The 25,792-nt window shown below is 53.5% G+C and overlaps 1 protein-coding gene across 1 annotated transcript; it reads left to right on the top strand.

Annotated features, from left to right (window-relative positions):
- SYNGR3 (synaptogyrin 3) lies at window positions 1-25,785 on the top strand. The gene is made up of 4 exons (XM_030001637.1): window positions 1-297; window positions 12,059-12,299; window positions 18,517-18,659; window positions 20,430-25,785. Exons 1-4 carry the CDS (start codon window positions 199-201, stop codon window positions 20,637-20,639), a joined length of 693 nt encoding a protein of 230 aa, XP_029857497.1. The 5' UTR covers window positions 1-198; the 3' UTR covers window positions 20,640-25,785.
- The last annotated feature ends 7 nt before the right edge of the window (window positions 25,786-25,792 follow it).

Genomic DNA, 25,792 nt, shown 5'->3' with positions numbered 1-25,792 from the left:
CCCCCCCGCCCGGCGGGTGGTTCCTCCCGCTGCCCGCACGCGGCGCTGCGGACGAGCCCACGCGGGAGGAGCGCGGGGGGCGGGCGGGCAGGCGCGCGGCCGGCGCGGGGCGCGCGCGGCTGGGCTCGGCTCGGCTCGGCTCGGCTCGGCTCGGCTCGGCTCGGAGCGGCTCGGAGCGGCGGGGAGCGGAGCGGGAAGATGGAAGGAGCCTCCTTCGGAGCGGGCCGGGCGGGGGGAGCCATCGACCCCGTGGATTTCCTGAAGCAGCCGCAGACCATCCTCCGGCTGACGACCTGGGTAAGGCAGAACGGCCGTCCTGACCGGGATAACGGGGCCCGCGGGGTTCGGCACCGGGCACCGGGCGGCGTCTGCGCGACGGGCAGCACCCATTGCAACGTGCGGTGCCCGTCGGGCTGTGCGGCGTGGAGCGGAGCGTCCGTTGCGGCGTGCCGTGCCCGCGGGGTGTGCGGCCAGCGGGCACCGTGCAGCGTTCCCGCGAGGTGCGGTGCTCCGGCGGCCGTGGCGGGTGGTGGCCAGCCGTGGGGCGGGGGGCCGGCCGGGTCCCGACCGGGGCGGCAGGGTTTGCCGGCTCCCGTGGGTGTTTGCAGGCGGTTTCCTCGGGGATGGATGTGCCGCTGCCCCTCGCCGGTTTTGTCCCTGGTGCTTGAGGAAAGGGCAAGGCGGTGGGGTGTAAATCAGGAGGCAGAGGACATTTTCCTTCCTTCCACGCTCCATGCATGCGTGCGTGTGTTGTGACAGAAGAAATCCGAGAGCCAGCCCTGCCCAGCTCCCCCTGTTCTTCTGAAAGGATGTCATATTTTTTGGCCGTTTCCCATCTACGAGTTCCTACCGCGGAGCGGAGGGCAGGAGGTGGAATATGCTGTGCGGCCGCTCCGGGAAAGCTTCGCTCGCCGATGGTCTGTGAATAAGCAGCACAGGGAGCTGCGCACTGATGCTCGCTGGGGCCGTGGTGCCCGGCTGCCCGAGGGGTAAGGGCAGCCACTAACTCACCTCCCGGAGCCTGGCTTCTACCTGCTAAGATCTGCAAGTGCGCACGGCCTCGGGAGATGGCCGGCGATGCCCGGCCCTTCCCAAAAAGCCCTCGGCGGGGAGGTTCTGCCCGGCTCTCACCGCAGCCGGCTCCTGGCTCTGGTGCTTGACCGGAGGCTGCGGGCGAGCCGAGCCGGGCCAGGGGGGCTCGTCCTCGCCCACGTCAGGGCTCTGCTGTGCACGGAGGCCCTCGGCCACCCCTGCTGGCCCTGTGTCACCTTCAGCAGTGCCAAATGCGGGCAGTGAGTGAAGGAAAGGGGTGATGAGAAGGTGCTGTCCCCCCCGGCTGCCCTCCTTCCAGCCGACATGGCGGGTGTGTTTGGGGGGCTCTCTGCGGTGGGGTGCCCCGGCCGAGGCCCTGTACAGCACAGCGTGGGAGCATGTGCTTATCCTTAAGCACATGAGCAATTCCAGCGGCAGTCACATGCTTGAAGTTAAACCACATGCTTAGGTCTTTTGCTGGATGGGAGCTAGCGTGCTTTCAAGGGCTTTGAGAAAGCCCCCGACTCCGTTACTGGAGAAGAAGGGAGGCTGGGTATGGATCTGGAGAACCCAGCTTGGGGTGGATGGGGCGTTTTGGGCAGGGTTCGGGCACGTGGCAGCAGTCTTTTCCTAGAAGCATTGCCTCAGTCCAGAAAACTTGGTCTGGATCCACCTGGATCCTCCTCAATCCTCCTCGCGTGGCAGTGGCAAACTGTAGGCAGTAGTGTTGGTTTTGGGTACAGGTAGATAAGTTGTTGACCCACTGATGGTGAGTTAGGCCCCTCATAAAATAAATCTGCCACCACGCACCCAGAGAGCTCACCATCCTTCTTGTACAGAAGGGGATCGGACGCTATTGGAAAGCAGGAATAGAATACGGAATATGCTGCTATTCCAGCTTTGAAAATATTCATGCATATATTTTCTAGCTGGTTTATTCAATGGCAAAGTCACTTGTTTCATGGTTCTGCGTTCACAGGGAATCTGTGAAAACTGAGCACTTACAACTACAGAAACACATCAACTTAATTCTAAAAAGTGCAGGGACCCACTGATGTGGACAAACGCAAGACACACACAGAGCTGTCCCGAGCATAAATCTTTGCAGTATTTAGAGTCAGTTTCAAAGCCCACTGAGCTCAAAGGGAGTTTTTTTGCTCTTTTTGGTGGGCTGGGGATCAGGCTGTGGAAGCTCACGTTAAAAGCCCTTTGGACCACTTTTCCCAGGTCTCACATTTGCTGGCAGATATGTCGGGGACCCTTCTCTCTCACCACTCTAGCTTGGGGGCTCAGAGCCCCAGCTGGCCTTTGCTCGGCTGTTGCAGTCCAGTTACCTGTGTCTTAAAACAGTTCAGCATTTACGGCTCCTTTGCAGTGTGAGCAGGGACTACAGTCAGGTGAGAGGTGTGAGTGGAGGTTTACTGCCCACCTGCCTGCATGGCCATTGCTATTTTTTGCAGGTTTTGTAAAGCAACATGTGCCCGGGCTCCTTCCGAGCAGTTGCTTTGCTGCTCTTGCCAGACGGGACCCATGTCAAAATGGAGAGCTTGGATGGAGCAGGCAGCCAAAAGGGTTTGCCTGCGAGGTCTCTGCTGCCTTTCTGTTCTGCCCTGACGCTCGTAACTGCTGCGCCGGGAGAGCGTGGCAGTGCCGTGGCATGTGGCAGGGTCTGCTCCTTTTTGCACCGTGCTGGTGGCCGGGTGGGCAGCATGGACCAATGCCCCGCCGTGACGCTCCCTGATTCACAAAGCAAACAGAAACCTTTCTGGGCTTTCCTGCCTGCCGTCATGGGAGGGATGAGCTGCCTCTGCCTGCATGTAAGAGCCCTGGGGAGTTCTTCAGAAAGCCCTTGACTGAGGCTTTCAGGACGACTGAGTTTAGGTGTTGGGGTGGGTTTTCTTCATGTGGTTTTCCTTCTTGTGCTTTGTTGTTGCATCTTTTACAACGTGTTTAACCCTTGCAGTTGGATCAAACCACAGAGATGTAACCCTTGCTGTGCGTGTGACGTTAACATTCCTTTGTTGTGGAAAGGAGGGAGCCGCCTGGGATGTGCCGGTTTGGGTGGGAGTAGGGGCAATGGAGAACTACCATCGGTGCCAGTCCAGCCGACAGCCGTCGCTGGGGTTTCATGATGAGCTACCACCAAAGGAGGGTCCAGCTCCATTTTGTGACTCTGGTAGCTGCTTTGAGGCCGTGGGTTCAGACCTTGTGCTGGCAAAGATCTAAGGGACTGGCAGGTGAACGGTGACTTCAGTGTAGAAATCCCCAAATGTAACTGATGGCAGAAGGGGATTCCTGATTCTACCTCACACAGCAACCTCTCCCTGACAGATATAGTAATTCTCAGTATCTGAAGGGAAAAAAATGCTCCTGGCTTGAGCTGTAAAATCAAAAGCTGGAAAGAACCATTTAACAGTTCCTCATTCATCTCTTCCCCCTCCGTCTGATGCAGTTTGTCAGATGAAGATGTGATCAGTCTTGTGGTTTCCTTTTGAGACATTTTTTGCACAGCAAACCAAGCTCAATGTTCACAAAGGATGCCCGCAGAATCATGAGTTCCTTTCTCTGTGACTGCCAGCACCAGCTAGACTTTCCAGTGGCCACACAGCTTTGCATGGGCATTGTTCGCTTAACGTAGGTTTAGGTTTGACTTTTAAAAGCAGTTCTGGAAATATTTTTAGTAATTCATGTGACTTTCAGTAAAAGCAACAGTAAAAGCGCGGTGCCTGGTCCCACTGGTGCAGCCAGCTCAGAAGGGCTGGACCACTCTCACCTCCCTCCACCCACCCAGCCATTCCCTCTGCCCCTGTGGAGCTCAGCAGGAGATCAGGTCCCTATTTTACTACAACATAGAGGAATACTTAAGTATTTTCTTTAAAATGGTTGTTTCTTGCTCCAGTGACCTCCCTGTTGCTGCCTGCATGACCCACACACCTGGACAACCTTGCCTGCAACCGATGCATCGGCAGCTGCCTGACCCCATCTGCTGCTGTTATCTCTTCTTTCTTGAAGTTGAATGGACTTGTAGTTCATCACTTGAATCACCGGAGAGAGCTTTCCCTATGCAGTATTTTATCTCATTAGGCCCAGTATTTTGTTTGGGTTTTCCTTGTAATAGTCTTACGCTTTTAAGAGCAAAACCTTTATTAAGGGACTGGACTAGGGCAGCCAAATCTGATTACTTGGCAGAGGCATGGCAGCAAAGTGGCAGTCCCTGTAGCCTTTGATAGGTGATAGGGAACTTTTATGACCAGAGGTTACTTCGACTCAAATCCAGCAAAGTCTTTATGTGCTCGGCTTTGCACTGATATGGGTCTTAGTCCATAATACAGCAGATCATTGTCTTTCAGCAAGGCAAATGTGCTTTGCTGAGTTGTGACTTTGGTAAGGGATGTGCCAGGTGATGGTTTGATGTTCCAGGAATAGGTGGTCGTTCTCAGAGTGAGGGAGCACGCCCTTTCCGTCCTGGTTCAGGTTTGTTTTGCTTCTCCAGAGGGATGGAAAGGGCAGTATTCGTGCTCATGGTAAAAGGTGTGGTTATTTTTATTAGAAAAAACAAGCTCAGGAGCAGAAGAGCCAGGCAGCAAACAAAGAAGAATATGGCTCCAGGATTGTTGCTACCCTGCACTCTCAGGACAGAGCACTTCTAAGGAGTTTCACACCCGGGGTGAAGCTACAGGAATGCTGGTTTGAGGTGCTGTGGGGTGTACATTTGGGTTTGCAGGGCTACAACACATGGCTCTTGTAAAGGGTGGGAGTTGGAGCCTGGAAAGTTCCCTCGCTGGAGCAGACCTTGCCTGCTCCAGGCATCCTGCAGACACAGATGGAGGTGGCTGCTTGGTGTACCCAGCACTGGGTCTGAGAACTCCCCAGGAGACATCAGCGAGAAATACAAGGTGGGAGCCTTGGTGCTGCAAGCTCCGAATAGCTCCCACAGCCTTCAGGGGTTTCACTGACTCTTGAGCACTTGGGGCTCTTAGAGAAGAGCTGCAAGGCAGGTCTGGCACTTAAGGAGCCAGCGGCGATGCTAAGAATCATTAGCATGATCTTAGCTGCTCTGGACTTTGCCTGGTCTTGGCTGCTTTTCAGTAGGGTCACCAGATTTCTGTCTTAATTCTCTCTTTCCGTGGGCTGTAGGTTGAAGGCAGAACTTAAATTTAACATTTTTGGTAATGGAATTATACAGAAGTTTCACTGTATCTGAGCTTAAAATGCTGCTAAATTATCATTTTGCTGTCATCACTGATTCAAAACGCTGCTGTCTTGCCATGTGCTCGGATTGCATTACTAGATTAGGAACTTTGAATGGGTGCTCTGTTTCAGCCAGCATCTCTTGCCACATTAGAAAAAGTAATTCAGTAAAAATTCGTCATGTGGTCATCAATATGCATCCTTCCCAAGCTGATTAGCCTGGTAGACATGTCCATAAACCTATTATGGCCAGCATCATACCACCTCTTTCTGTGCCAGAAACTGCGTCAGGTCTTTCCTTTGTGGTTGTATCCATAGTCCTTCTGGGAGATCTGGCAGTGCTTAAAGTAGTTTTTTAGTCTTCACACCCTCCAATAAATTACGCAGATCTGTGCTGGAAACTTCCCTGTGACTGACAACTGTAAAGATAAACTGGAGAGGGACCCGGGACCCGATTCCCCCAGAATTTGAGCTTGGTGGGTGTTGAAGGAGACTGGCCCTCTGCCAAGGGTCTAACTCATCCCTGAGCAGAGTATCTGCACAAGGTGCATATGCAACTCAAGACAAGGGCTTAACTGGGGCTTATGAAAACGCTCAGTGCTAGGCAGGCTTTGGCCTGTGCTGATTTGACCTTAATTGTTTTCCCTTCTCATTTGGTAGTCTGTCTCTCACTTGCTGAGTGGCGGCTGGAGGAGGGGAGGGTGTTGAGCAGGGTGGCATCTTGTCTCGCTGATGCTCGTGTTAGAGTGGTGTAGGATCACCCAGACGTTGGTACTGGCTCTCTGTACATGCGGTTTGTGCCCAACTCCATTGATTGTGAGCTACAGCAGAGCAAATTAGCGGTGGATTATTTTTCTTCATGCATTAAAATTCCTTGATGTTGACATTAATGGTTGCTTGCGTGTGTAATCAAAGCAACGTTTTGCAGTCTCCTACAACCCCACGCCTTCTGGTAATTTTTTTTATAGGTCCCAAATCAAAATACAGTGCATCAGCAGTGGAAACATCTCACCTTAAAATGGCTGACAGTTCACACACTGAAGCTTTCAGCTTGTGCTCTCTTGCGTTACTTGCTTTTTGTTTTCCTTACTATGGCTGTGCTCAGACCGCGAGGTCTCCTGAAGCACATTTTAGGTTCCTGGGCTACAGAAGGCTAAAAGCAACGTGGATGAAAAATGTGCGTATCCTGGGGTCCAGCCGGCTCAAGCCCCGGGAGGGAACGTGGATCTGCAAAGTATAATTACAAAACCGAGCCAGGCAGCCTGGCTAGCCACCTTCTTCCAGATGGTAAAAATCTGGCGCAGAGAAGGCAGCCGCAGGTCTCCCGGCTTTATGCACACCTAAAATGGTGTCTCCATCGTCAGGCACACAAGCATCCCCAGCACCCTGGGTTCCTCCAAGGGTCTGGCGTCGGCTGTGGCTCCAGCAGCCTGGGCATGAGAGCCTGGACACTGCCAAACAAGGAACCTGCCCTCTCAGGCTCCCCCTTTCCTTTTTTGGGGGGAAAGAATGAGATTTCACTCAGTCTCCTGCTGCAGGGCTGCCTGTGTGTCCATGCTGCCGGCAGCCTGGCCACCGTGCACCGTCACCTCCCTGTCCCTCCAGCACAGACCCTGCCAGGGCATCCAGCAGCACTCGGTCACGGTCCCCTGCACTTAACAGCCATTGCCAGAGACGACAAAAGAGGAAAGAGGTCTTGCCTAAAATAGGGTGAGTGGGGAAAACCGGAGGCGGGCAGCAAGCAAGGAAAGTGGGCGAGATGCGCATCTGGGTCCAGCACTTTGGACACCAAAGGCAGCCTTGGAGCTGCAGGCTCCCGCCCAGACGCAGCCTCCAGCCTCAGGTAAGCGGCATCCCTAGGGTGCTCTCCCAGGTTTTTAGGGTGATACGCAAACCCCCTCTGGTTTCGGCTTTGCACCAGCCACTCGCCAGAGTCTGTCGTGGCCGGTGTACCCAGACCCTGTCACCGATCGCTGCTGAGACCTGTCCCTCTGTCCTGCGTTACAGAGATGCTCGTTGGCCCGGCGAGGCGGCCCCTCTTGCTTGGAAGCAAGCTTTAAACTGGGGGAACTGGGCAGCTGGCTTTCATTAAGAAGTGAGGTCCCTGGCTTCTTGCTGGTCTGGTGTAACACGAGCTCCCTTTGCACTTGCACGAGCAGCTGATCTGCGCCATCGTGGGTCCAAGCACTTCACGCATCTCCCTGACCGGCGTTGTTCTCCCTCCCAGGGTGCGACCGAGGCACAGGAGCTCCTTTGTGCGGCTGAAGTGCAAGTCTTAATGGAAGGGATGGCAGAAGACAGCTTTCCTCCTTCCCATCCCTCCCCTCAGCTGAATGCCGAGAGGAGCGCTAATGGTCTGTGCCACCGGAGCTGCCGGAGCCGTGTGCCGGCGGCTCCCAGCCGCTCTCCGACACCGGGGAGAGGCAGGGCTGGGCAACCCGCACGCCAGGCTGCTGGCCAGGAGACCCCGACCTGCAGGCGGATTGATGTGAAAGCTTTGGCGGGCTTTCACATCGTACTGGGGTGGCTGGAGGTAATCCAGTTTTCATACTGTGTCTTGCGCCGGTTCACCCAGCAAGAGCAAAATTTGTTGCTGGTTGCGTTGGGTCGTTCGGCTGGAAAACGGAGTGTCGTGCGAATGCGCAGGCTCCCTTGCAAAGCCTGTGAGATACGAAGGAGCCCCATTAGAAGGGTGGATGGCCTTGGGACACGGTGCTGTGCATGCCGGTGACCTTGGCGCTTGGTCCCGAGTGCTGTCACAGCCCCCCTTGGTCCCGGGGACGGCGGTTTTGGGGACCGACCTGAGAGGCAGGAGGTGGTGGGAGTCGGAGGAGTGCCTCTGGAGAGCAGGATCCCTGCGTCCTTGCTCAGACCTGTAAAACCTCACTCACAGTGGAAAATCTGACCTTGTATTTTCGCTTTCAAGTCTCTGATGAACTGGTTGTGGGTTTGAGCAAGTGCTGTTTGTAGAGGTGTTTGGAAAAGGGCACTTGTTTTGCATGAACTTTAAAAAAATCATATGGGTTTTATTTTCCCCCACCTACCCACATTTTCTCAAAAATTTTTTTTCATCTCTACTTAGAAAGACAATGCCAAATCTATTGTCATTAACATGTTTTACCAGCACCAGTTATTTTTTTTAAGAAAAACTATAAAATTTCCATTGTGGGGGGAAGGAGAGAAAACCCATAGAAAGACTTGTTTTCACTGAAAAGCATGTTTTGACAGGAGTATTTCAGCCAGAGCTGATGTTTTGAGCACATCTATCAAATGCGTGTGCTTGCAATTAGTTACTATTTTGGCATCCCGAGAAGAAGCCGTGTGTCCCATGTTGCCTGCACCGAAACACTGCAGGCAGCGCCCAGTCGAGGGGGTCTCGTGGGGTGAGCCGCTCAGGTCTTCTGGCAGCAAGAAGGATGCTTTGCTTTGCAAAACCCTCTGGAGTTTGAAGTGAAGTGGTGAAACATCTTTTTTTTCCATCTCCGGTAATAGTTGTGCTTGTAGCCGCTCCAGAATTGCTCCCTGGGCATCCTCCGTCGACAGCCCCAGGTGTGCAAACCTGCATGGAGGCAGCCAGACACCCTGTCCTGTAATGTCCTTAATTGTATTTACGGGACTCCTCCCTCACCCACTGAAACTGTGAGCTCCTGGTAGGCACCCGAAAGCACAGAGAAGTGGTGCGGGTTGTTAATCCTGGGAGGACTAAAACACTTATTGGAGAAGCTGAGTACGAGTTCGCTGGCCTGCCAGAGAAATAATCCCATGGAATCAGAGGTTCTCAATTATTCATGTTTTCCAGAATCACATTATTTCTTCCAGGGCCTGTTTTATAAATGCTGCTGCTATTTCTGATGGTAAATAACAATTTTGCATTATTTATGAACAGATTTTTACAACTGCTGATATTACAGCTGCTGCCAAAGCACTGGGAAAATTATTATTACTGTTTGTTGTTGTTTCTTTCTTACAAAGCAACCCTCTTGTTCTTTGCATGATGATGATGTGCTCGTCGCGGTGTGACAGCCGAGTGCTCCGTAAGTGCAGCGCCAGCGAGGAAGAGGGTGCAAATGCGAGCGGGTGACTCAGGTGGCTGGTGCTCAGAGCTGAGATGAGCTGGGGATGGATGGGGGACAGGACCCCAGGTTGTGGTTAAATTTGAAGAGGAGGAAGGCCTGATTATCTCCCTGTGCCAGCCATGGAGATGTCCTTGGGACATACGTACTTTCTATCCCCTGTTAGCGCTCCAGGGGAAATCAAAGGCTGCACCTGAACTTTGCAGATCCACATTTGGAAATCCACATTTCTAGGAGGGCGTCGTTCAAGAATGGGCTAATTCCTGGGGCTGAGGAGCGTTTCCAGGGCTGAAACCCACTCCTGCTGCCTGTCGCATAGATGGGGATGCGTGCTCGCCTCTGCTGGGATGGAGATGCTGATCCCCTTGGCTAAGCAGGCCATGGAGAGAAGGGGCCAGCGCAGAGCCGGTGGGGGTTTAGGGCAGCGATGGGAGGTACACAAGGTGTTTTGATGGAAAGAGCCCCAAAGAGCTGCTGCTGGGACTCGTGGGTGCATCTCTGGGGGGATTTTGCAGGATTTTGCCCGCTCCCAGCTGAGCAGGGCAGGACAGCCGCTCTCTCCAGCCACCGTCGTCAGCAGTGCCGGGCGTCGAGGGCGAGCTCTGCTCTCCTTCTCACCCCGCGGTGGGACCTCCTGCACATCTTCGGGTAGCTCAGGGATGCCAGCTAAATTAGCAAGCAGGTTTCAGAGCATCTTCACCACCCGACACAGGCCAGCTTACTGCTGGCCTGAATTTTAAGTGCTAGAAGCAATAGGAGTCTGCCATCCCTAGAAGAGCTCCTGGCTGAAAGGGTTTAAAGAAGAGCCCCGCTCTCGGTTGTCCTGCTGGTGGGTTTCTGGAGGCGGGAGTGAGCATGGTGCAACCTGCTCGTCCATCACGTCCTTGCAGATATCAGCTTGAGAAGCTGGTGGCACAGTCCCAGGCTTGGGGTGCTGGGGTAACTGCTTTCTCGAGCTCCTACACACCTGAGGTAGGATGTGCTCCAGAGACTCTCCCTGCTGCTTCTGGTCATCATTTATTTCAGATGACACCCTACAGAGAAAAAAAAATCCCTCACCAATCCTTCACATTTTAGTAATTCAGTCTCTTGCAGATCCATTTCTTTGTTCTCCACTTTGGAGGAGACTTAGTGGAGATGATCTGAGACGTGTTTGCTAATGGGACACTTGCATTTGTAAGTAGCTTCAGACAGAAGCTCTCGCCCAGCTTCACCCCAGCACTGGAAGGAGTTTGGAGGAGAGAAATCCGAATTAAATCCTTCGGGGCAGGCAGGAGTGAGACGCTTGGCCAGCGCTTGGGAGAAAACGTCTATCACGATGTTGTGTTAAAGAGTGGTTAGAGCTTTCTGAATGGTTTGCTCGTAGTGGCTTCTGCTCCGTTTCACCCAGCTCTGCTAACACTGCGCTTCGGGGAGCGCGGGGCTGTAGGTGATGCCCGCGGCCAGGCATCAGCCGTGAGATGCAGGTGACTTTCCAAAGGCCACCGGCTGCAGTTTATCATGTGGATCTTCGGCTGCCGCCTCTGTCTGTCGCCTGTCTCGGTCTCGTGCACTTTGTGCTGTTGTGCTGTTACCGCAGAAGACGTAGCGGGGCATCCAGAGCGGGAGCTGCACCGTACCCCGAGACCCTGGCTGCTCCTGGGCAGCCACCGTGCTGGGGCATGCTGGAGGAGCCTCTTATCTCTCCGCTTGCATACGTGGCCTCCAGCTGTGTCCTGCGAGCCGGCGGGGCTGGCAGGCGCGCAGGGATGTGCAGGGATGTGCAGGGATGTGCAGGGATGCGGGGAGCTGGTGCCGGCAGCGAGGGACGAGATCAGAGGTTCGCAGCTTGATGGAGGGGCCCCTGCACGCCTGCCTTCCCTCCCTGCTCTCCGCCTTGAAATCCAAACAGCGGTGCAGCGCTTTCCAGGCTCTTAATGGAGCAGGTTCCACAGTGAATTGTAAGGCAGCTTCTGCTTGCTGCCTTTGGTGTTGGAGGAATAAGGGAATTACTTTAGCATCATGAATGGTATTAATTTAGGCAGCTGGCTGCGTGCTGCCATCCGGCTCCTTTCCTGCCTGCAGGGACGTGAAACGCCCTCGGGTCCCAGCGGCAGGAGCTGGGCAGCCACCGGCAAACCCCCTGCCCCTTTTGTCCCTCGCAGGGCCGAAACCAGGTCACTGGATAATGGATGCAGGCGCTGCATCCTTCAACCCCTGCTAAGCCAGGCGGAAAACGGCCCTGCTGTTCACAGGGCAGCCTCTCCCCCAGCCCCTCTGCGCCCAGGTGAGCAGCTCCCCACCTCCCCACGCTGCCATGTCCCGTCCCCCCTCCACTGGGCATCCAGTCCTTCCCCAGGTCAGCCTGCTCAGCAACTCAGTTATCCTCTGTAACTTCATTTCTCCCCGCTCCACAGTGACACAAAGGGGTTTATCGAGCACAGCCTGACAGCGGAGAGCAGCACGAGCAGAAAGACTGTGCAGAGACCTGGCCCATCTATTTATTTTTTCCCTCCCCAGCCTGTCTGGAGAACAACATCTCTTAAAATACTCTGCAGACTGAGCCACTGAAAGGCAGACAGGCTCACAGAGAAGGAAGACCTAGGTACCGTCCACCAACCCATTGGTTAGGGCCGCCAAGCAGACGAGATCTGTCGGGATCTGTCTAACAAATGCCATGTTGCCATGGAGTCAAAGACAGGATTGAATACAATTATGTTGCTGTTGGAAAACAGAGTTAAATGTAAACAGCAGCAAGTTGTGTTTTCTCCTTCCTTCTGCAGATCTTCTCCATCGTGGTGTTTGGCTCCATTGTGAACGAGTGCTACGTGAACAAGGACAGCCAGAACCCTGAGCTGCTCTGCATCTTCAATGAGAATGAGAGTGCCTGCAGCTACGGCATCGCCGTTGGCATCATTGCCTTCTTTGGCTGCATCTTCTTCTTTGTCGTGGACCTGTACTTCCAGCAGATCAGCAGCGTGAAGGACCGCAAACGGGCCGTCCTGCTGGACCTTGGCTTTTCAGGTATGTCTCTGGCTTTGCTGTGCTTGTGAAGGATGATGCTGGCTCCGTGGGCAGCGCGGGGTCATCGCTGCGCCCTGCAGCACCACGCTTGAGTCCTCCCCTCTCCTCCCACGGCGTGGCACGACTCGTGTGCCTCAGTCGGGGAGAACAGGGCTGGCAGATGGGTTATCCCATCCAGCCGTGAGCTCAGAGGCAGCAGCGAGGAAGCCGGTGTGTGGCGGCTTGGGGACGGTGGGGTGTCCCACTCGTCTGTGTCAATTCTGCAACTGGAGGTGTTTGCTGAGCTGGGTTCGGTGAGGCCACCCAGAGAAATGAGGCTTGGTGGTCGCATCTCAGAGACCAGATGAGGTGTTTTACCCTCCCACATCTCCCGTTTCTGGCTCAAGCGAATGTCCTTTCATCAGTTACATCTGGGTCTGTTTTCACTTTGCGCATGTGGGTTTTGGAACAAAGCAGAAACGTACTTCTACGTACCACTGTAATACCCCGCTGTCTCCAGGACTGCGGTGTGCAGGTGGGTCTGGGGCTCCCAAGGGCTGGCACAGATCTTCTGCACCATCTTGAGCCCCTTTGACCTGGGGCTTAACCTTGCGAACACAAGCAGGCGGGATGCCTTGAGCCGGGAGAGGCCATCCTCCGCATGGCTGCTGTGGGAGTTGCCTGGCTGAGTTTGCAGCTGATGTTCTCCATTTCCAGGCTCTTGTGTTAGCAAAGTCTGAAGGTGATTTATCCAGCACAAGCATCGCTGATGGCTCTCTAGTCCCAAATGAAAACATCCATCATCGCCTCCCTGTGTTTGCCTGTTGTTAAGGATGTTCTCTCCTTGCTGGAAACCTTATTTCCACGGTGCTACAGAACCAGCATCCAGCCCTCGTTAGATGATATTTACAGCCCCTTCCGTGGGGCTCAGTGCCTGCAGCCCTTTGATTCAAACGGAAGGGGGACATCACATCCATCTTCTGGCTGATGCTGCGTGTCGTGGTGCAAGGCTGTGATCCTCCCTGCCTTCCACCTTGTAACAACCGTTCTCTCCCCTGCCAGGCATGTGTGAAATGGTACCGCTCTCAATCTCTGCCTCATTTCTCTTTTGTACTTGTCATGCATCGTGTGTGCATTCACGGGCTTCAGCAGCGAGCCAGAGAAGACAAGTTCTGCCCTGCAAAGCCTCTGCCATGCAGGGGTTGCGCTCTGCCCTGGGGACAGGCTGCAGTATTGCACCAGAGGTCTGCACTGGTAAATCCACCCAATGCAGCTGTGCTGCCAGCAGTGACTTTTTTATTACCCCAGGATCGATGGGTGTGTTCTGGGTGCATCGTGTCTGCAGCCTGTGTCTGGGCAAAGATGTCCTGCTCCCTTGGGCCATCCCCTCTGTGGGCTCCTTGGTAGAAAACAAGCAAGCCAGTTCCTTGCTGGTAAAACAAATCGATCACTTACATGCAGATCATGTGGACACACGCCTGTGACCGGCACAGTGTCACCTATCGGGGTCTGCAAAGAGCGGTCTTCCATAGCTCCCCTCCAGCCTGGCATTGCCTCTGTTCACGCTGCCTGGTACACCTCCCCGCCAGCAGCTCCTTACCTTTCTCGCTGCTCTTGTACGATCCCTGCTTAATGAACCATTTCCCACAGGGCACCCTAGCAAATGCTGAAATCCAGCTTGGTGCTGATATGAACGGGAGCGTTGTCCGGGGCTCTTGTAACAAAGTCCATGGTCGTAGGTGAACACATCTCCACCCAGTGCTGTTTTTCCCATCTCCTCCTAAGCCCAAATTCGGTGCAGCGCTGCTGATGTGCAGTTACCCCGTTGGCTCCCAGGGGTGGGTGCGCGTCCCTGGGCTCCGGCAGGAGGAATTGGTCAGCGTATTTTATCCCATTCCTATTGTTGTGCCTTCACTTTTCTAAAATTATGACTGCCCCAAACCTTTCTTACAGCCCTACTGCCATAGCCTGTACACCCACTCACGTGGAAATGCCAGGCAGTTGTTTGGTCCCAGAGTAAGTGTCGATACAAGCAGATCCCGTAGCAGAGATGAAGTGCAGGGTTCCGTTGGGACGTGAAGCCTCTGCAGCTGCAGAGATCGCAGCCTGCCGTACCCCCCTGCACTGCTCCTAGCAGCCTCAGGCACCCAACCTGCCCAGAGGCAGAGCTGACCTGTGTAATTTGCTTTGTTTAACTACCTCCATGTTAATAACCCCTGGAGACTTCACCTGTCACACTCTCTTATGCTGTCCCCTTCTTTTTTCCTCCCCACCAAGGATGGGATGCTTGGTTTCCTCCTGCTTCCTTGCAGCTGTTTCATCCTTTCTCTCTGTATGTGATCTCTGCATTATTGCTTAATATAAAAGCTGAAAATGCATCTGGGAAAGAACCAGGTGAGGAACAGGCTAGGGTACGAGGGAGCATTGCAAACTGGGCGGTGTGCGGGGGGGTGAGAAAAGCAGATCGTTTCTGGTCCTTTGCCTGGGTCACCCAGGAGCCTGATGCTGGCTGCCGGTGAAGCAGATGTCAACTGGCAGTTGCTGTCTATGGAGGCTATGGGGGGAGTTAATGAAAGCGTTAACCCACAGCTTGCTTTTGCTTGAAGGAAAGAGGACTTGTGCATCAGATCAGTGGCAGATCAGAGCCACCGAGCCGGCTGGGAGGTAATGCTGGGGCACAGGCAGGGGTGCAGGCAGGGATGCAAGCAGGGCCACCGTGCTGTGCAAACGGCATTTGCGACTTTCTCTTCCATCTGCTCTTACAGCTGCTCCTGTAGATGTGTGCTTGCTTGGGACCAGGCTGTAATTATGGCTGTAACACATCTTCCCTGGTGTTTGCACTCTGATGTCTGCAGATCCTAAAACGATAATTATCTACTGGCTCTTGCGGTGCTTCCTGGCATTCTCCTTTTCCCCAGCGTGCTTGAGGGTGCAGAGCTGCTACTGTGCCTGTTTCCAGCTTGAGCTGGGACCAGCACACGTAGCCTCACCAAACCACTGGCAGCTCAGCCCTCTTGCTGAAGTTTTAAATTCGTGGGTAGCAACAGACACCTCCAAAACACCCGCTTACACCTGGTGCTGTAAATGCACCGGGGGCTGGGCGCAGGCACTGCCAGCCCCTCTGCGGGACTGGAACCATGCGGGTGCTGGACGAGGGCACAGCCGTGTTCCCAGTGAGGCTCCGGGTGCGAGGGGAGTCAGCTGCAATCCCATGTGTCTGATTCACATTATCGGGTGCAAAGCCTCTCCCTGAAGGAGTGCTAGCAGTAGGTGAACATGATCACAAATGAAAATAAGCGCCGGTACAGAAACAAAAATAGTTCCCATAGAACTCCCTGTGAGGTCTGATCTCACACGCAGGCGTGCGTCAGTCCTCCAAACTTCGAACAACAGCTGGCTGGTGTTTCTGGAGATGCTCTCCATGCCTGACCCCATCTCCCCTGTTGACAGCAATACCTGCCTTCCTGCTTCCCCAGGGCACTGGAGGGAATCCTCCTTCGTAGGGATCCAGGCAGAGCTGGATGTGGAAGGGAACGGCTTGTTTCTGCGTCGCGAAACCTCCGGGAAGTCCACATGGGTGGCAGCAGAAGCGACCACCGCTAGGCATTTCTGGCTGAAGAAGTGAATGGTTTTAGCACTGGGAAGGTCAGCATCTCACATCTCTCAGTGTTGCAGAGGAAGCTGGTAGCTGCAATACCCAGCGCAGCCGGTGCATGTTCAGAGATGTGCATGATGTCATTTTAACTCTTGAAAACCCTGAGAAGGCACCAGCGGTAGATGGGGCTTTGTGCTGCCGGTTGGCGGGTGGTCCCAGTGTCACAGCGGTGACTCGTGCTCTGTGGTAGTGTCCTGCCCAGGAGCGTAAGAGGGAGGACAAACTGCATTAGATGGAGTGTTAAACAGAGAAACAGTCCTCCCGAAGAAGTTCATCCTCCATAAACCAGTGACACAGCCTAGTCCTGTTGCAGACACCCCACGTCTCTCGGTGCCAGCACTGCATGGCCCCAGAGCTTGTCCCTGAGCATCCCTCTGCTCCTCACAGTGCGGCTCCGAATTAACCTGTTGGGAGCTGCTCTTGTGTTTCATCTCTGGTCTTTCAACTTCCAAACACCACTGTCTCCAGGAAAGTGCATTTTTGAGCGAGAAACTCCTGACTGAGGCTTGCTCCTCGAGCAGGAGGGCAGTTACTCCCGACTGCCGTGGCGTTTGCTCCCCACTTACCCAGAGGTGGGAGTGCTGCAGCAGTGCAGCATCTGGAGATGTGGTTCAGCATCTCCTGCACTGAGACCTGTCGGGAGACCACTACCCGCCACGCTCACCACATACTGGTCATCCGAGCTGCAGCCAACGCCGTATCCAGGGCATGCATCTTCCTATGTCCACATTTAGGGGTTGGATCTGCTTTCCCTAACAGGGGCCAGCTGCTGGGAAAGCCCCGCTATACAGAGCTGGGGAACTACAAAGTGTCTCTGTTCCTGAGGATGATGTTTAAGGAATAAGCCCCAGAGGTCTCGTTTGACACTGATGACAAGTGGTCATCCTAAGGGGAAGTGAAAATGTATATGCAGAGATTTGGGGCGGTTTTGGTGGCAGGCATTAGCTGTATTTGGCAAAATGAGGCTGTTGTATTAGTCTGTAATTTGGAAAAGGAAAGCCTGGATGATCCTCGCTGGAGGTTGTGTTGCTGTGAGGGCAGTTCAAGGGCTCAGGTATGGCCAGGCTGATAAAAGCATCGCTGATTGGGAAGCCCCAGGACCAGTCATGCAAGAGAAGGAGATGAGGAGTGTGTCGTCTTAAACTGCAGCTAGGAGCAATTCCTTATTAAAGGTGAGGTGTGCAATGAGCCCTGTAACTCTCACTGGATGTGGATGCACGCATGCATTTTATATCGTACTTAGGAACAACTGGCAAGATAAAGGGGAATAAAGGAAGCTTCTTTCCTCTCCCTGCAGCCAGACTGTGCTTTGCAGCTGGCTGCCCCATGGGACTGACAGTGTGGCTGCTCATACTGATGTGCTAATGATCCTTGGGAAGGTGCTGGGTAGCTCAGCATCCCGTCTGCTGGTGCCCAGTGTCCCCACATGCACTGACACCCGGAATCGGCAGGCGGGGGGACCTTTGTGCTGGGGATGCTTGGGAAAGCTGGAGACCCTTAAAACAGCATCATGGAAGGCTCCAGGTTGTGCAGCTTCTCTTCCCAGTGCTGGAAGGCATCACTGCTCCTTACACTGTGAGCTTATGGCTTGCTTCTTGACTATTTTCTGAGCTCCTTGGCATCAGGCAGTGCTGTTGGCTGGTGATTGAATTAGGGGAGCTGCAGCCCTATCTTGCTCAGCCAGCTTTGGTTCCAGTAAGGAATAATCACCAGAGCGTTTTTGCTCAATCTCACAGAGCCCAGAGAGGCTGAGAAGAGGAGCGCAGTCAGCGGAGGGCAGCAGGGATGAGCAGAGCTCTCTCACGTGAAGCCCGTGTGCTTCTTGGCTCCGTGGGCAGCCCTGCCACGTCCCTGCCCTGGGCACAGCACAGAATGAGGACTTGCTCGTTTGCTGCGCTCGTGGAATGCACTGATGTCCTGGGGTCACTCGTGATCCTGGTGTTCAGAGCAGGGGTTAACCTCAGCCTGTCCATATTCCTGGGTGATTGTTCCTTGCCTCTCTTTAAGCTCTCCGGCTGTGTCCTTGGACCAAGGCAGAAACAGAACCACTGTAAAGCCATCTCCTGCATCAGCCGAGCAGCCTGGTGCTGCTCCCAGGAGTGCAGGCTTCTTCATGGGTGAGGTCTGCAGTATCCAGTCCAAAGTCTCTAAGAGCCGGTGGTGTCCAGGGAACGGAGGGAATGGTGGGGTCAACGCACTGGGTTGCTGGAACTGAGTTGGTAGCACCTCGACGCCTGCGAGCAGGCTGAAATCCCATGACTGTGAGGACCGCGTGTCCAGAGAGGGTGTGCTGTCCCTGTAGGTCTTTGAGATCAGGTTCAGATGTAGGTGAGCTAAACTTTAGGCAGGCAACACACTGGGTGACCCTTTAAGGTTCCTTCCATTCCTGTTTTTGCGGTGATTGCAAATCAGCCTCTTTTAAAATAGCTCCGTTTGGGCCACACCACAGGCCAAGGCACCCAAGAACACGGTTGCTGTTTGAAAATGTTGATGGCAGCATGTTTGTGCATCAGCAAACAGGGGTCCTTGCAGCAGAGGAGGTGGTGGGCAGGGACAGCACTGACCAGCTCTGTTCTCTTTCAGGTTTCTTGTCCTTCCTGTGGTTTGTAGCCTTCTGCTTCCTAGCAAACCAGTGGCAATGGACGACGATGAGCAAAGGGGTTTCACAAGGAGCAGATGCCGCCCGGGCAGCGATCACCTTCTCTTTCTTCTCCATCATTGTCTGGGTGAGTTCAGCTTCGGAGCTAAGGTGGGGAGACGAGAAATGAAAGCTGCTGTGGGCTCAGCGCTGAGCTGGGAGGGAGAATCTGGGGCATGGTTTGGAGAAGTGAATCCTGGTCGGTGTCAAGAGGCTGTACTGAGGAAACCTGCGGTCCCTCCAAATAGAGATGAAACTTGTGGTTTCTTACCCGGGAAGCATCAGCTCACTCCCCACTCACTGGGGAATTCCAGACTTCCCCTTTTCCTGCGGCTGGAAAGTTGCTTTCCCATCGAAAACGTGTCGCCAGCCACGAGCTGCCCTCATTTCAGGGCCTCATTAGACCCCCGGGAGCAGCTCGGTTGGAAGCGAACAAGTCCCCAGGAGCGGATCACTGCGATGAGCTGGTCTCATGGGATGGCAGGGGGATTTTGGGAGCTCTCAGGCTCATCAGCTCACCCTCGGGGGAAGCCAGGCTGGCTCCTCTGCTGCCCACCCTGGAGGCAGGGGCTTGCAAAAACCCCCTTTGCTCCTGCTTTTAGGCTCTGTGCATCCCCAGGGCCATACAGTGGCAGAAATATGTTTGCCAGGGGTATGCAAAACCCTGGGGGCCCCTTGACTGCAGCTGCTGGACCCCACGTGTGTCTGGGGGTGCCTGCACCATGCGGGGGGCTCCTGCTCCGCAGGCTGTGCATGGAGGAGCAGGGATGGCCCCTGCATCACTGCCACCCCCCCTCTGGCTTTTCATGGGCAGAGAGCACCCAAGATGTGCACTAATTCCATATTGCCTTAGAAGAATTGGGGCAAAAGACAGTCTTGAGGCTTTCCAGCAGCAGGCCTGGCTCCTGTTACTTGCCAGTTTAACTGCTCCCCGCTCTATTATTATCCAAATAAATCTCTTTTAATCCCAGCTCCCCCGCAGCTCTTCTCCATCGCCGTATTGCCAGACTGCCCATTTAATGCAGCCGGCAGGGAAGGGCACTGGGTGGGATGCTCTCCCCCATCCCATTAGCGTCTGCTCCCACCCCAGGGAGGACAGTGGGGATGCCAGTCCCGTGCTACCGGCACAGAGGACGGCCGGGATGTGGGGTCACACCGGCAGCCCCTCCGCTGGTACCGTTAATAAACCCAGGTGCTCTGCGGGATCGATACGTGGCACACAACCAGCGCCTGCCCCGCTGCCGCGGCCCCGCTGGCACCGGCACTGGCCGGGGAGCGGGTGCTGGGCGGTGGCTGGGAAGCCATTCTCGGTGTCTGCGGGCGTTTTTTTCCCTCCCCTGAGCCTGTCATTTATAAACTAATTGAATTGTTAATGAAACCTCCTGAAATAAGAGCGAGCGTGGTGCGCTCGCAGCTCTGCCGCCCGCATTTCCCACGGTTTGCGACCTGAATACTGGCAACCTGGAAGAGGGTGAAGGAGTCTCGGCAGAACTGACCTATTTTGCTGGCCCGGGACTCAGCAGCTTTCCCTCCCCGCAGCAGATGGGTTTATTGGTGCCAGCGGTGCCAAATCTGCACAACCAGGGACCCGAGCCCAGGCTGCGACCCCCACCCCAGGCAGAGATTTGGGGGAACAACCTGTCACATGGAAATGGCTTCTTTAGCATTAGGGGTTGTGGTTTGGGGTTGGTTTAGCTCTGGGCTATAATGGAGGGGGGCCAGCAGCCGCCTGGGATGCTGCGATGCGCTCGGTGCTTTGCAGCGAGCTGGCGGGATGCAGGGTCCTGGGGGGTCGTGGGGTCCTGGGCACGGTGTTGCCATCCCCCCCCCCCCCCAACCTTCCTCCATCCCACGGCAGGTCGCGCTGGCGGTGAAGGCACTGCAGAGATACCGCCTGGGGACGGACATGTCGCTCTTTGCCACCGATCAGTTCGCCACCGACCCCAACGCGGCGTACCCCGGCTACCCCACCGGCAGCGGCATCGAGAGCACAGAGACCTACCAGAGCCCCCCCTTCACCGAGACCTTAGACGCCAACCCGAAAGGTTACCAAGTGCCAGCGTACTGAGGGGCGAGGGCCGCGTACCAAGAGACCGAGTCCTACGGTGCAGTACACTTAACTGGTTGATTGCAAATGTATTCAGTCCCATTTCCTTAATGTGGCAAGTCAGTGCTGGGTTCCTTACTATTAGCTAGTTGTGCAGTGAATTCTGTACAGTGGTATTGGTTCTTGTCTTACCTGTCCAAGGGTTTTATAAAAGCAGTGTTCCCTCTAAGTCAGAAGGAAGGAAGGTTGCTACCACATCACCTACACGTGGCAAAAGATGAATAAATGCCCTCTCTGAGGCTTGACACCGGGCAGTAGGCATTGGGCTCTGCTGAGCGCCCGGGAAAGCCCAGAATACCTTTTCCTGTTAGAAAACACAGTAGCCGAGGAGTTGCTATTTATCTCGTTCTTCCAGAGCTAACACAGAATCGGTCTCGTGAGGGTGAGGGTGGGTGGGCAGCGCTGGGGAGGTTGGCCCCGTGCTGCTCCCGCTGCAGAGCTTTCCTGTACATGTTCCATGGAAAGTGCCAAATTCAGTAGTGTCTGTGTTACTTTTATTTGTATATATTTACTGTACAAAAAACAAAAATCCAAACAGGTGTTTCAAACTTAGCTTAGGATGTAAGCGGCATGGGGGGGCACAGCAGGTTGGGGTTATGTTGAATAGCCAAATTGCTTCTACGCTTCAACAGGGTTCTGGTTGAAGATGTAAAAAGTTACTGTTTGAAACTGGAAACCAGTTCAGCAATAGTTGGCTGCTAATTAGGAATAGCCTTTTACCAGCAGAAAACATGGCGTGTTGCAGTTCCACTTCTTCACCGAGAGGTTGGGAAAGTTTGCAAATTTACAAATAGTTTCTGGTTGGCAATGCTGAACACTTACTCATGCTCAAACCCAGAGCTGCCAACACAACAGGGGTGGGTGTCCAAGTCAATTAGGAGCGGTATTGAACTTGTATTTTTATACTGGGAGCAGCCACCATCTGTCATCAGCTGCAGCAGAACCTCAGGTGTGAACGTGTATTTTATCCTGCCGTCTCTAGAAATGAAGAATTCAGATGGAGAATTGGAAAGACTGTACAGGCCATTGAAGTCCATCATGTGGGGGCTTATGGCCCCATGTTTGCAAATAGTGGGAGAAGAGAGTGAATGAAAAGCACCCGGGAAAGAGGCTCAGGTTTGGTTTTCAGCCGCAAAATTCCTGCCTTGTCAAAAACAACTAAATGTGTAATATCCAGTAGATCCTTGTCAGCAGCCTGCCTGCTTTCCCTGCCTGTCTGCCTGTGCGGTAGCTGTGATCCGAGCTATTTGTCGCTAAGGACTAAGCAGAGGAGCTGAAACTTGAATTCCCGACCACTTTGGTGGCAGCTCCGTCCTTAGAGGCCCCTGGCTCTCCCGGCAGCTGGCGAGCCGGGTTTCACCTTGCCGGTTTACGCCGGCAAAAGTTGCGTGCTGCCTTCAGACCTCTTGACAAGCAATAGTTACTGGACTGCCCCAGCTCTCCTTGTAGCAAAAACACCCAGCTGTTTTTTTGTCGTTGTCAACACAGCTCATTTCTGCTGCTAAATTGCATATAAATGCATTAATTAATAAGCAGCAAATCTCATCATGAGCAGTCATTATCAGTGACAAAGTGCATTACTTGACTCCCCAACTATTCAGGCCGGGTTAAATGTGCATTTGCAGCAAAGGCTGGCTTTGCTGGCGCTGGAGCTGCGCGGAGATTTTTCAGGCAGCGTTTCCCAACTCGGACACTTCTCCTGCACCACTGCACCCTCCCCACGGAGCACAGCCGCACGCGGGGGCACCGAGACCTGGTGTCCCACCACGGTCCCCACCACGGGCTTTCCCCACAGTGACAGCAGAGGAGATGTCTCTCCCTCTGGACACCTTTGCACCCACTTTGAGGTCCAAACACTGTCCTCGGAGTAGGTAGGGCTCAGCCCCGCTGCCTGCAGTGGAGGCAGGAGGATGAGCAGGAGGATGCTGCACTGCTTGATCGGAGGTGTCACTTGGTCAATGCAAGGAGCAAGGAAGAGGTGGCCCTGGGGCATCTGCAGGTAGCCCGTGCCAGCGGGGCTTGGTGAGCAGCAAGACTTCCTTGCATTAAGCAGACCAGGGACACCCAAACCCCGGTACGCTGTAAGCCTAAATTAATTACGGGACCCTTGCAATTTTTCTAGAGTCAGCCTTGCTGGGGGGAGAAAAAAAAAAACAAACAAAAAAAAAGGCAAAGGATTTTAATACAGGGTACGGTAGAACTGTAGCAATATTTTTCCTTAGAGGGAACACTGAAATTTTAGCAGCACAAACAGTACTTGTGTTAATATTAGCAAAATTATAATCAATTTAAATGTTTAAATTGATTGTATGTGAGATAATGTTTGTTCAGTACATTGTATTTTTTCTAACTATATAACTGTTCCAGAGTTTCCTTGTAACCGTAAAGAACTAAAGCTCTGTCTGACTGCGGGACGTGTCCTGACCCCTGGTGTAACCATGCTGAATATTACAACATCTGAATGTACGCACCGAGGCCTGCATTGCCTTTCTTTCCTCCCCACTCTCCCACCCGCCGGCGGTGGGACGCAGAAGGGATGCACACACACGCACACCCCACGCACGCTCTCACGCCGGGACTGCCCTTAAGAGCAGCAACGGCGAAACGGGGACGACTTCAGCACGACTTCAGCCCCCGGCCGAGGCACCGTAGTTCTTCTCAAGGTCAGCGGCTTTTTACAGCTCCCCAAAAGTCAGTATTGCCTTTAACTTGGAGTCGGCACGGTGAGCGTGCAAGGACCTGGCTGTGTTTTGCTGGGCAGGAGAGGAGGAGGAGGAGGAGGAAGGGTTTGGGAGCCTGAGAGGCTTCCTGGCATCGGGAAGGCAGAACAGATTGCTCCTTGATTAAACCGGAGCCGGGAATAATGTGTCTGGCCACATCAACAGGCATCTCCAGGAAGTTTAACCCTGCTGTCTCTGCCACCGAAAATGTCAGTCCCCATCGGTGGAGGGGAGGACGTCCCCGCCGGGGCGGCACGGGGAAGGATCGGGTCTGCCTCGCGGCAGAGCCGGCGCTGGGGCTGCTCGGCAGGCAGGGGCAGGCAGCCCGTACAGGCAGGCAGCCCACAACTGGTCTGTTTTTTACGGGCAATAGCGATGGGTTTAATGTAGTCGCCACGCCAAGGCTGTGTCAGCCAGGCAGGACGGGACAAGCCGTAATTAACGTGGTACCCCAACGCCTAAGACACGCACACCTTGGAAAGAGCGTTTGCCCACCTTGAACAAAAAAACATTTTCTGGTTTGTTGGTGAGGCCGTTGCCGAATGCCCGTATAGCTCCCTGACCCCGCGGCAGTGCGGGCTGGCAGCCGTCGAGGTCCTGCTTAATTAAAACGTGCTTATAGGCAGGGTGAGACGCCGGCCCCCCGCCTGGCCAGCGATGCCATATGCCTACCCCTTGCCCAAAATCCTCTTTCCAGGCTCTTTGCAAGCCCCCGCAGCGTCCCCGCTAGTCGTTCAGCGTCGGCGGTGCTGTGCGTTAACTGTCGTAGCACATCGGCGTGTCCGTGACTGGTCAGGCAGACTAGTGTATACAGGTATGGACTGTAACTAAATATAACCTTAACGGGCTTATGGTTAGAGAATTAGATCCATCGGTGTAATAACTGTAGTATATTATTTGGGGTTCAAGTATTCGTAACATCATCCTTCGTCCTTCTTTTTTTTTTTTTTTTTTCTCCCCGCGCATTCGCTGTGGTACAGTAGCACTAGCGGCTTTCCTTGTAACCGTCCAGACCACGTCCCAAAAGCATGCCAGGATTGTGCTGTGAATTTGTGCCATGCCAGCTGCTGCCCCCATGCTGTCCTCGCAAGCTGTTTAATATATCCTCTGTTCTCCTAGAGATCTCAGAAGCCCAGCAGCTAACTCGAGCTTGCAGAGGGCAGGATTGTGCTGCTCTCAGCATGCCGAAAGCTTCTGCATAGTGTTAGCAGTGAATTTGGGTGTAAAGAATAGAATTCAAACAATCCTGTATCTTTCCTGGAGATGTATTCTGCCAAATCTCCTTGCTCCAGGAGCCTCTGTTGCGACAACACGCATCTTTCTCAGCACCGAGTTTAACCGCATCATGGTTTTTGCATATTTATTTTAAGCATATTAAAATATTTGAAAGAATTGGATTTTTTTCCCCAACATTTTAAGCTATTCCTAGCGAGTTGGAAGTTTTGCTTAACCGATGCTTAGTAAAAAGATCTCCCCCCATTACAATGCTTCTGTATCTCATGCGGTTTGAGCAGATCCCTCCCTTTAAGTCACACCTACAAGCAGTTGGGATTTCACTGGCTCTTCTGCCTGGACGCTTTGTAGGATGAGTTTCCCATCGGTTCACGCTACAACAGCAAGTGACAACTGTGGCATTTCTTTTCTACTTCCATCGACCAGCAATTCCTTACAGGGGTAATTTGTACCCTTCTGCCTCCGCAACCAATCCCCCAAAATGGTGTATGGCTGGCTCTTAGTTCTGCCTGCTGCAGCTATGAGGTCACTTAACCAAAACAAAGCTAACCGTGGTCATTGTCTATTCATTAATAAATCACATCGTTACTTTGGCAGGATCAGTATTTCTCTTGGTCGAAGCTACTGTATAGATTTGCAGACTTCCTTTCAGCCTTTGTTTTCCTGAAGTGATCTGGGGAGAGCGGGTGGGTCTAGTTCCATTCTGGTTTAGTCCTAGTACTTTTCTAGATAGCATTGTGAAGCTGTGTGGGTCGGAAGACCCTCTCCCACCACCAGTGAGGCTCAGAGCGAGCCTTCCCTGTATCAACTTGAAACCCAAGTTCAGCTGCCTGTATTTTGTTGCAATATGCATTTAAACCTCAGATTCTGTAAGAGTTTTAATATCAAACTGATACCAAATGTGGTTTGCAAATTGAAGTTTTTTTGCAGATACCTCTGTATAAGCAGACCGCTTCAAAGAGTTGCAGTTGTCACTAACCTTACGTGCATTGTAGTATAAAGTGGACGGTGTATGGAAATAAGTTAAAAATGTTTACAACTTTTGTATATATTATATATATAAAAATATCTTTTGAGAGAACAATCTGTGATTATGTATTTTCAGTGTCTGTGTACCAACTGCAACGTATTTTCAATAAAGAGTTAAAAATGAATAGAAGC

This window comes from Aquila chrysaetos, chromosome 25 (assembly GCF_900496995.4).
Source record: "Aquila chrysaetos chrysaetos chromosome 25, bAquChr1.4, whole genome shotgun sequence".
NCBI classification, from domain to species: Eukaryota; Metazoa; Chordata; class Aves; order Accipitriformes; family Accipitridae; genus Aquila; species Aquila chrysaetos.
Note: the sequence above shows the minus strand (reverse complement) of the source record. Positions and strands in the feature narration are given on the sequence as shown.

What these genes read in the sequence shown, in the direction of transcription:
- SYNGR3 (XM_030001637.1), top strand. Translation starts at nt 199, where the DNA reads ATGGAAGGAGCCTCCTTCGGAGCGGGCCGGGCGGGGGGAGCCATCGAC. An exon ending in TCCTCCGGCTGACGACCTGG is followed by an intron (nt 298 to 12,058) that starts GTAAGGCAGAAC and finishes TTCCTTCTGCAG; the next exon opens with ATCTTCTCCATCGTGGTGTT. An exon ending in GCTGGACCTTGGCTTTTCAG is followed by an intron (nt 12,300 to 18,516) that starts GTATGTCTCTGG and finishes GTTCTCTTTCAG; the next exon opens with GTTTCTTGTCCTTCCTGTGG.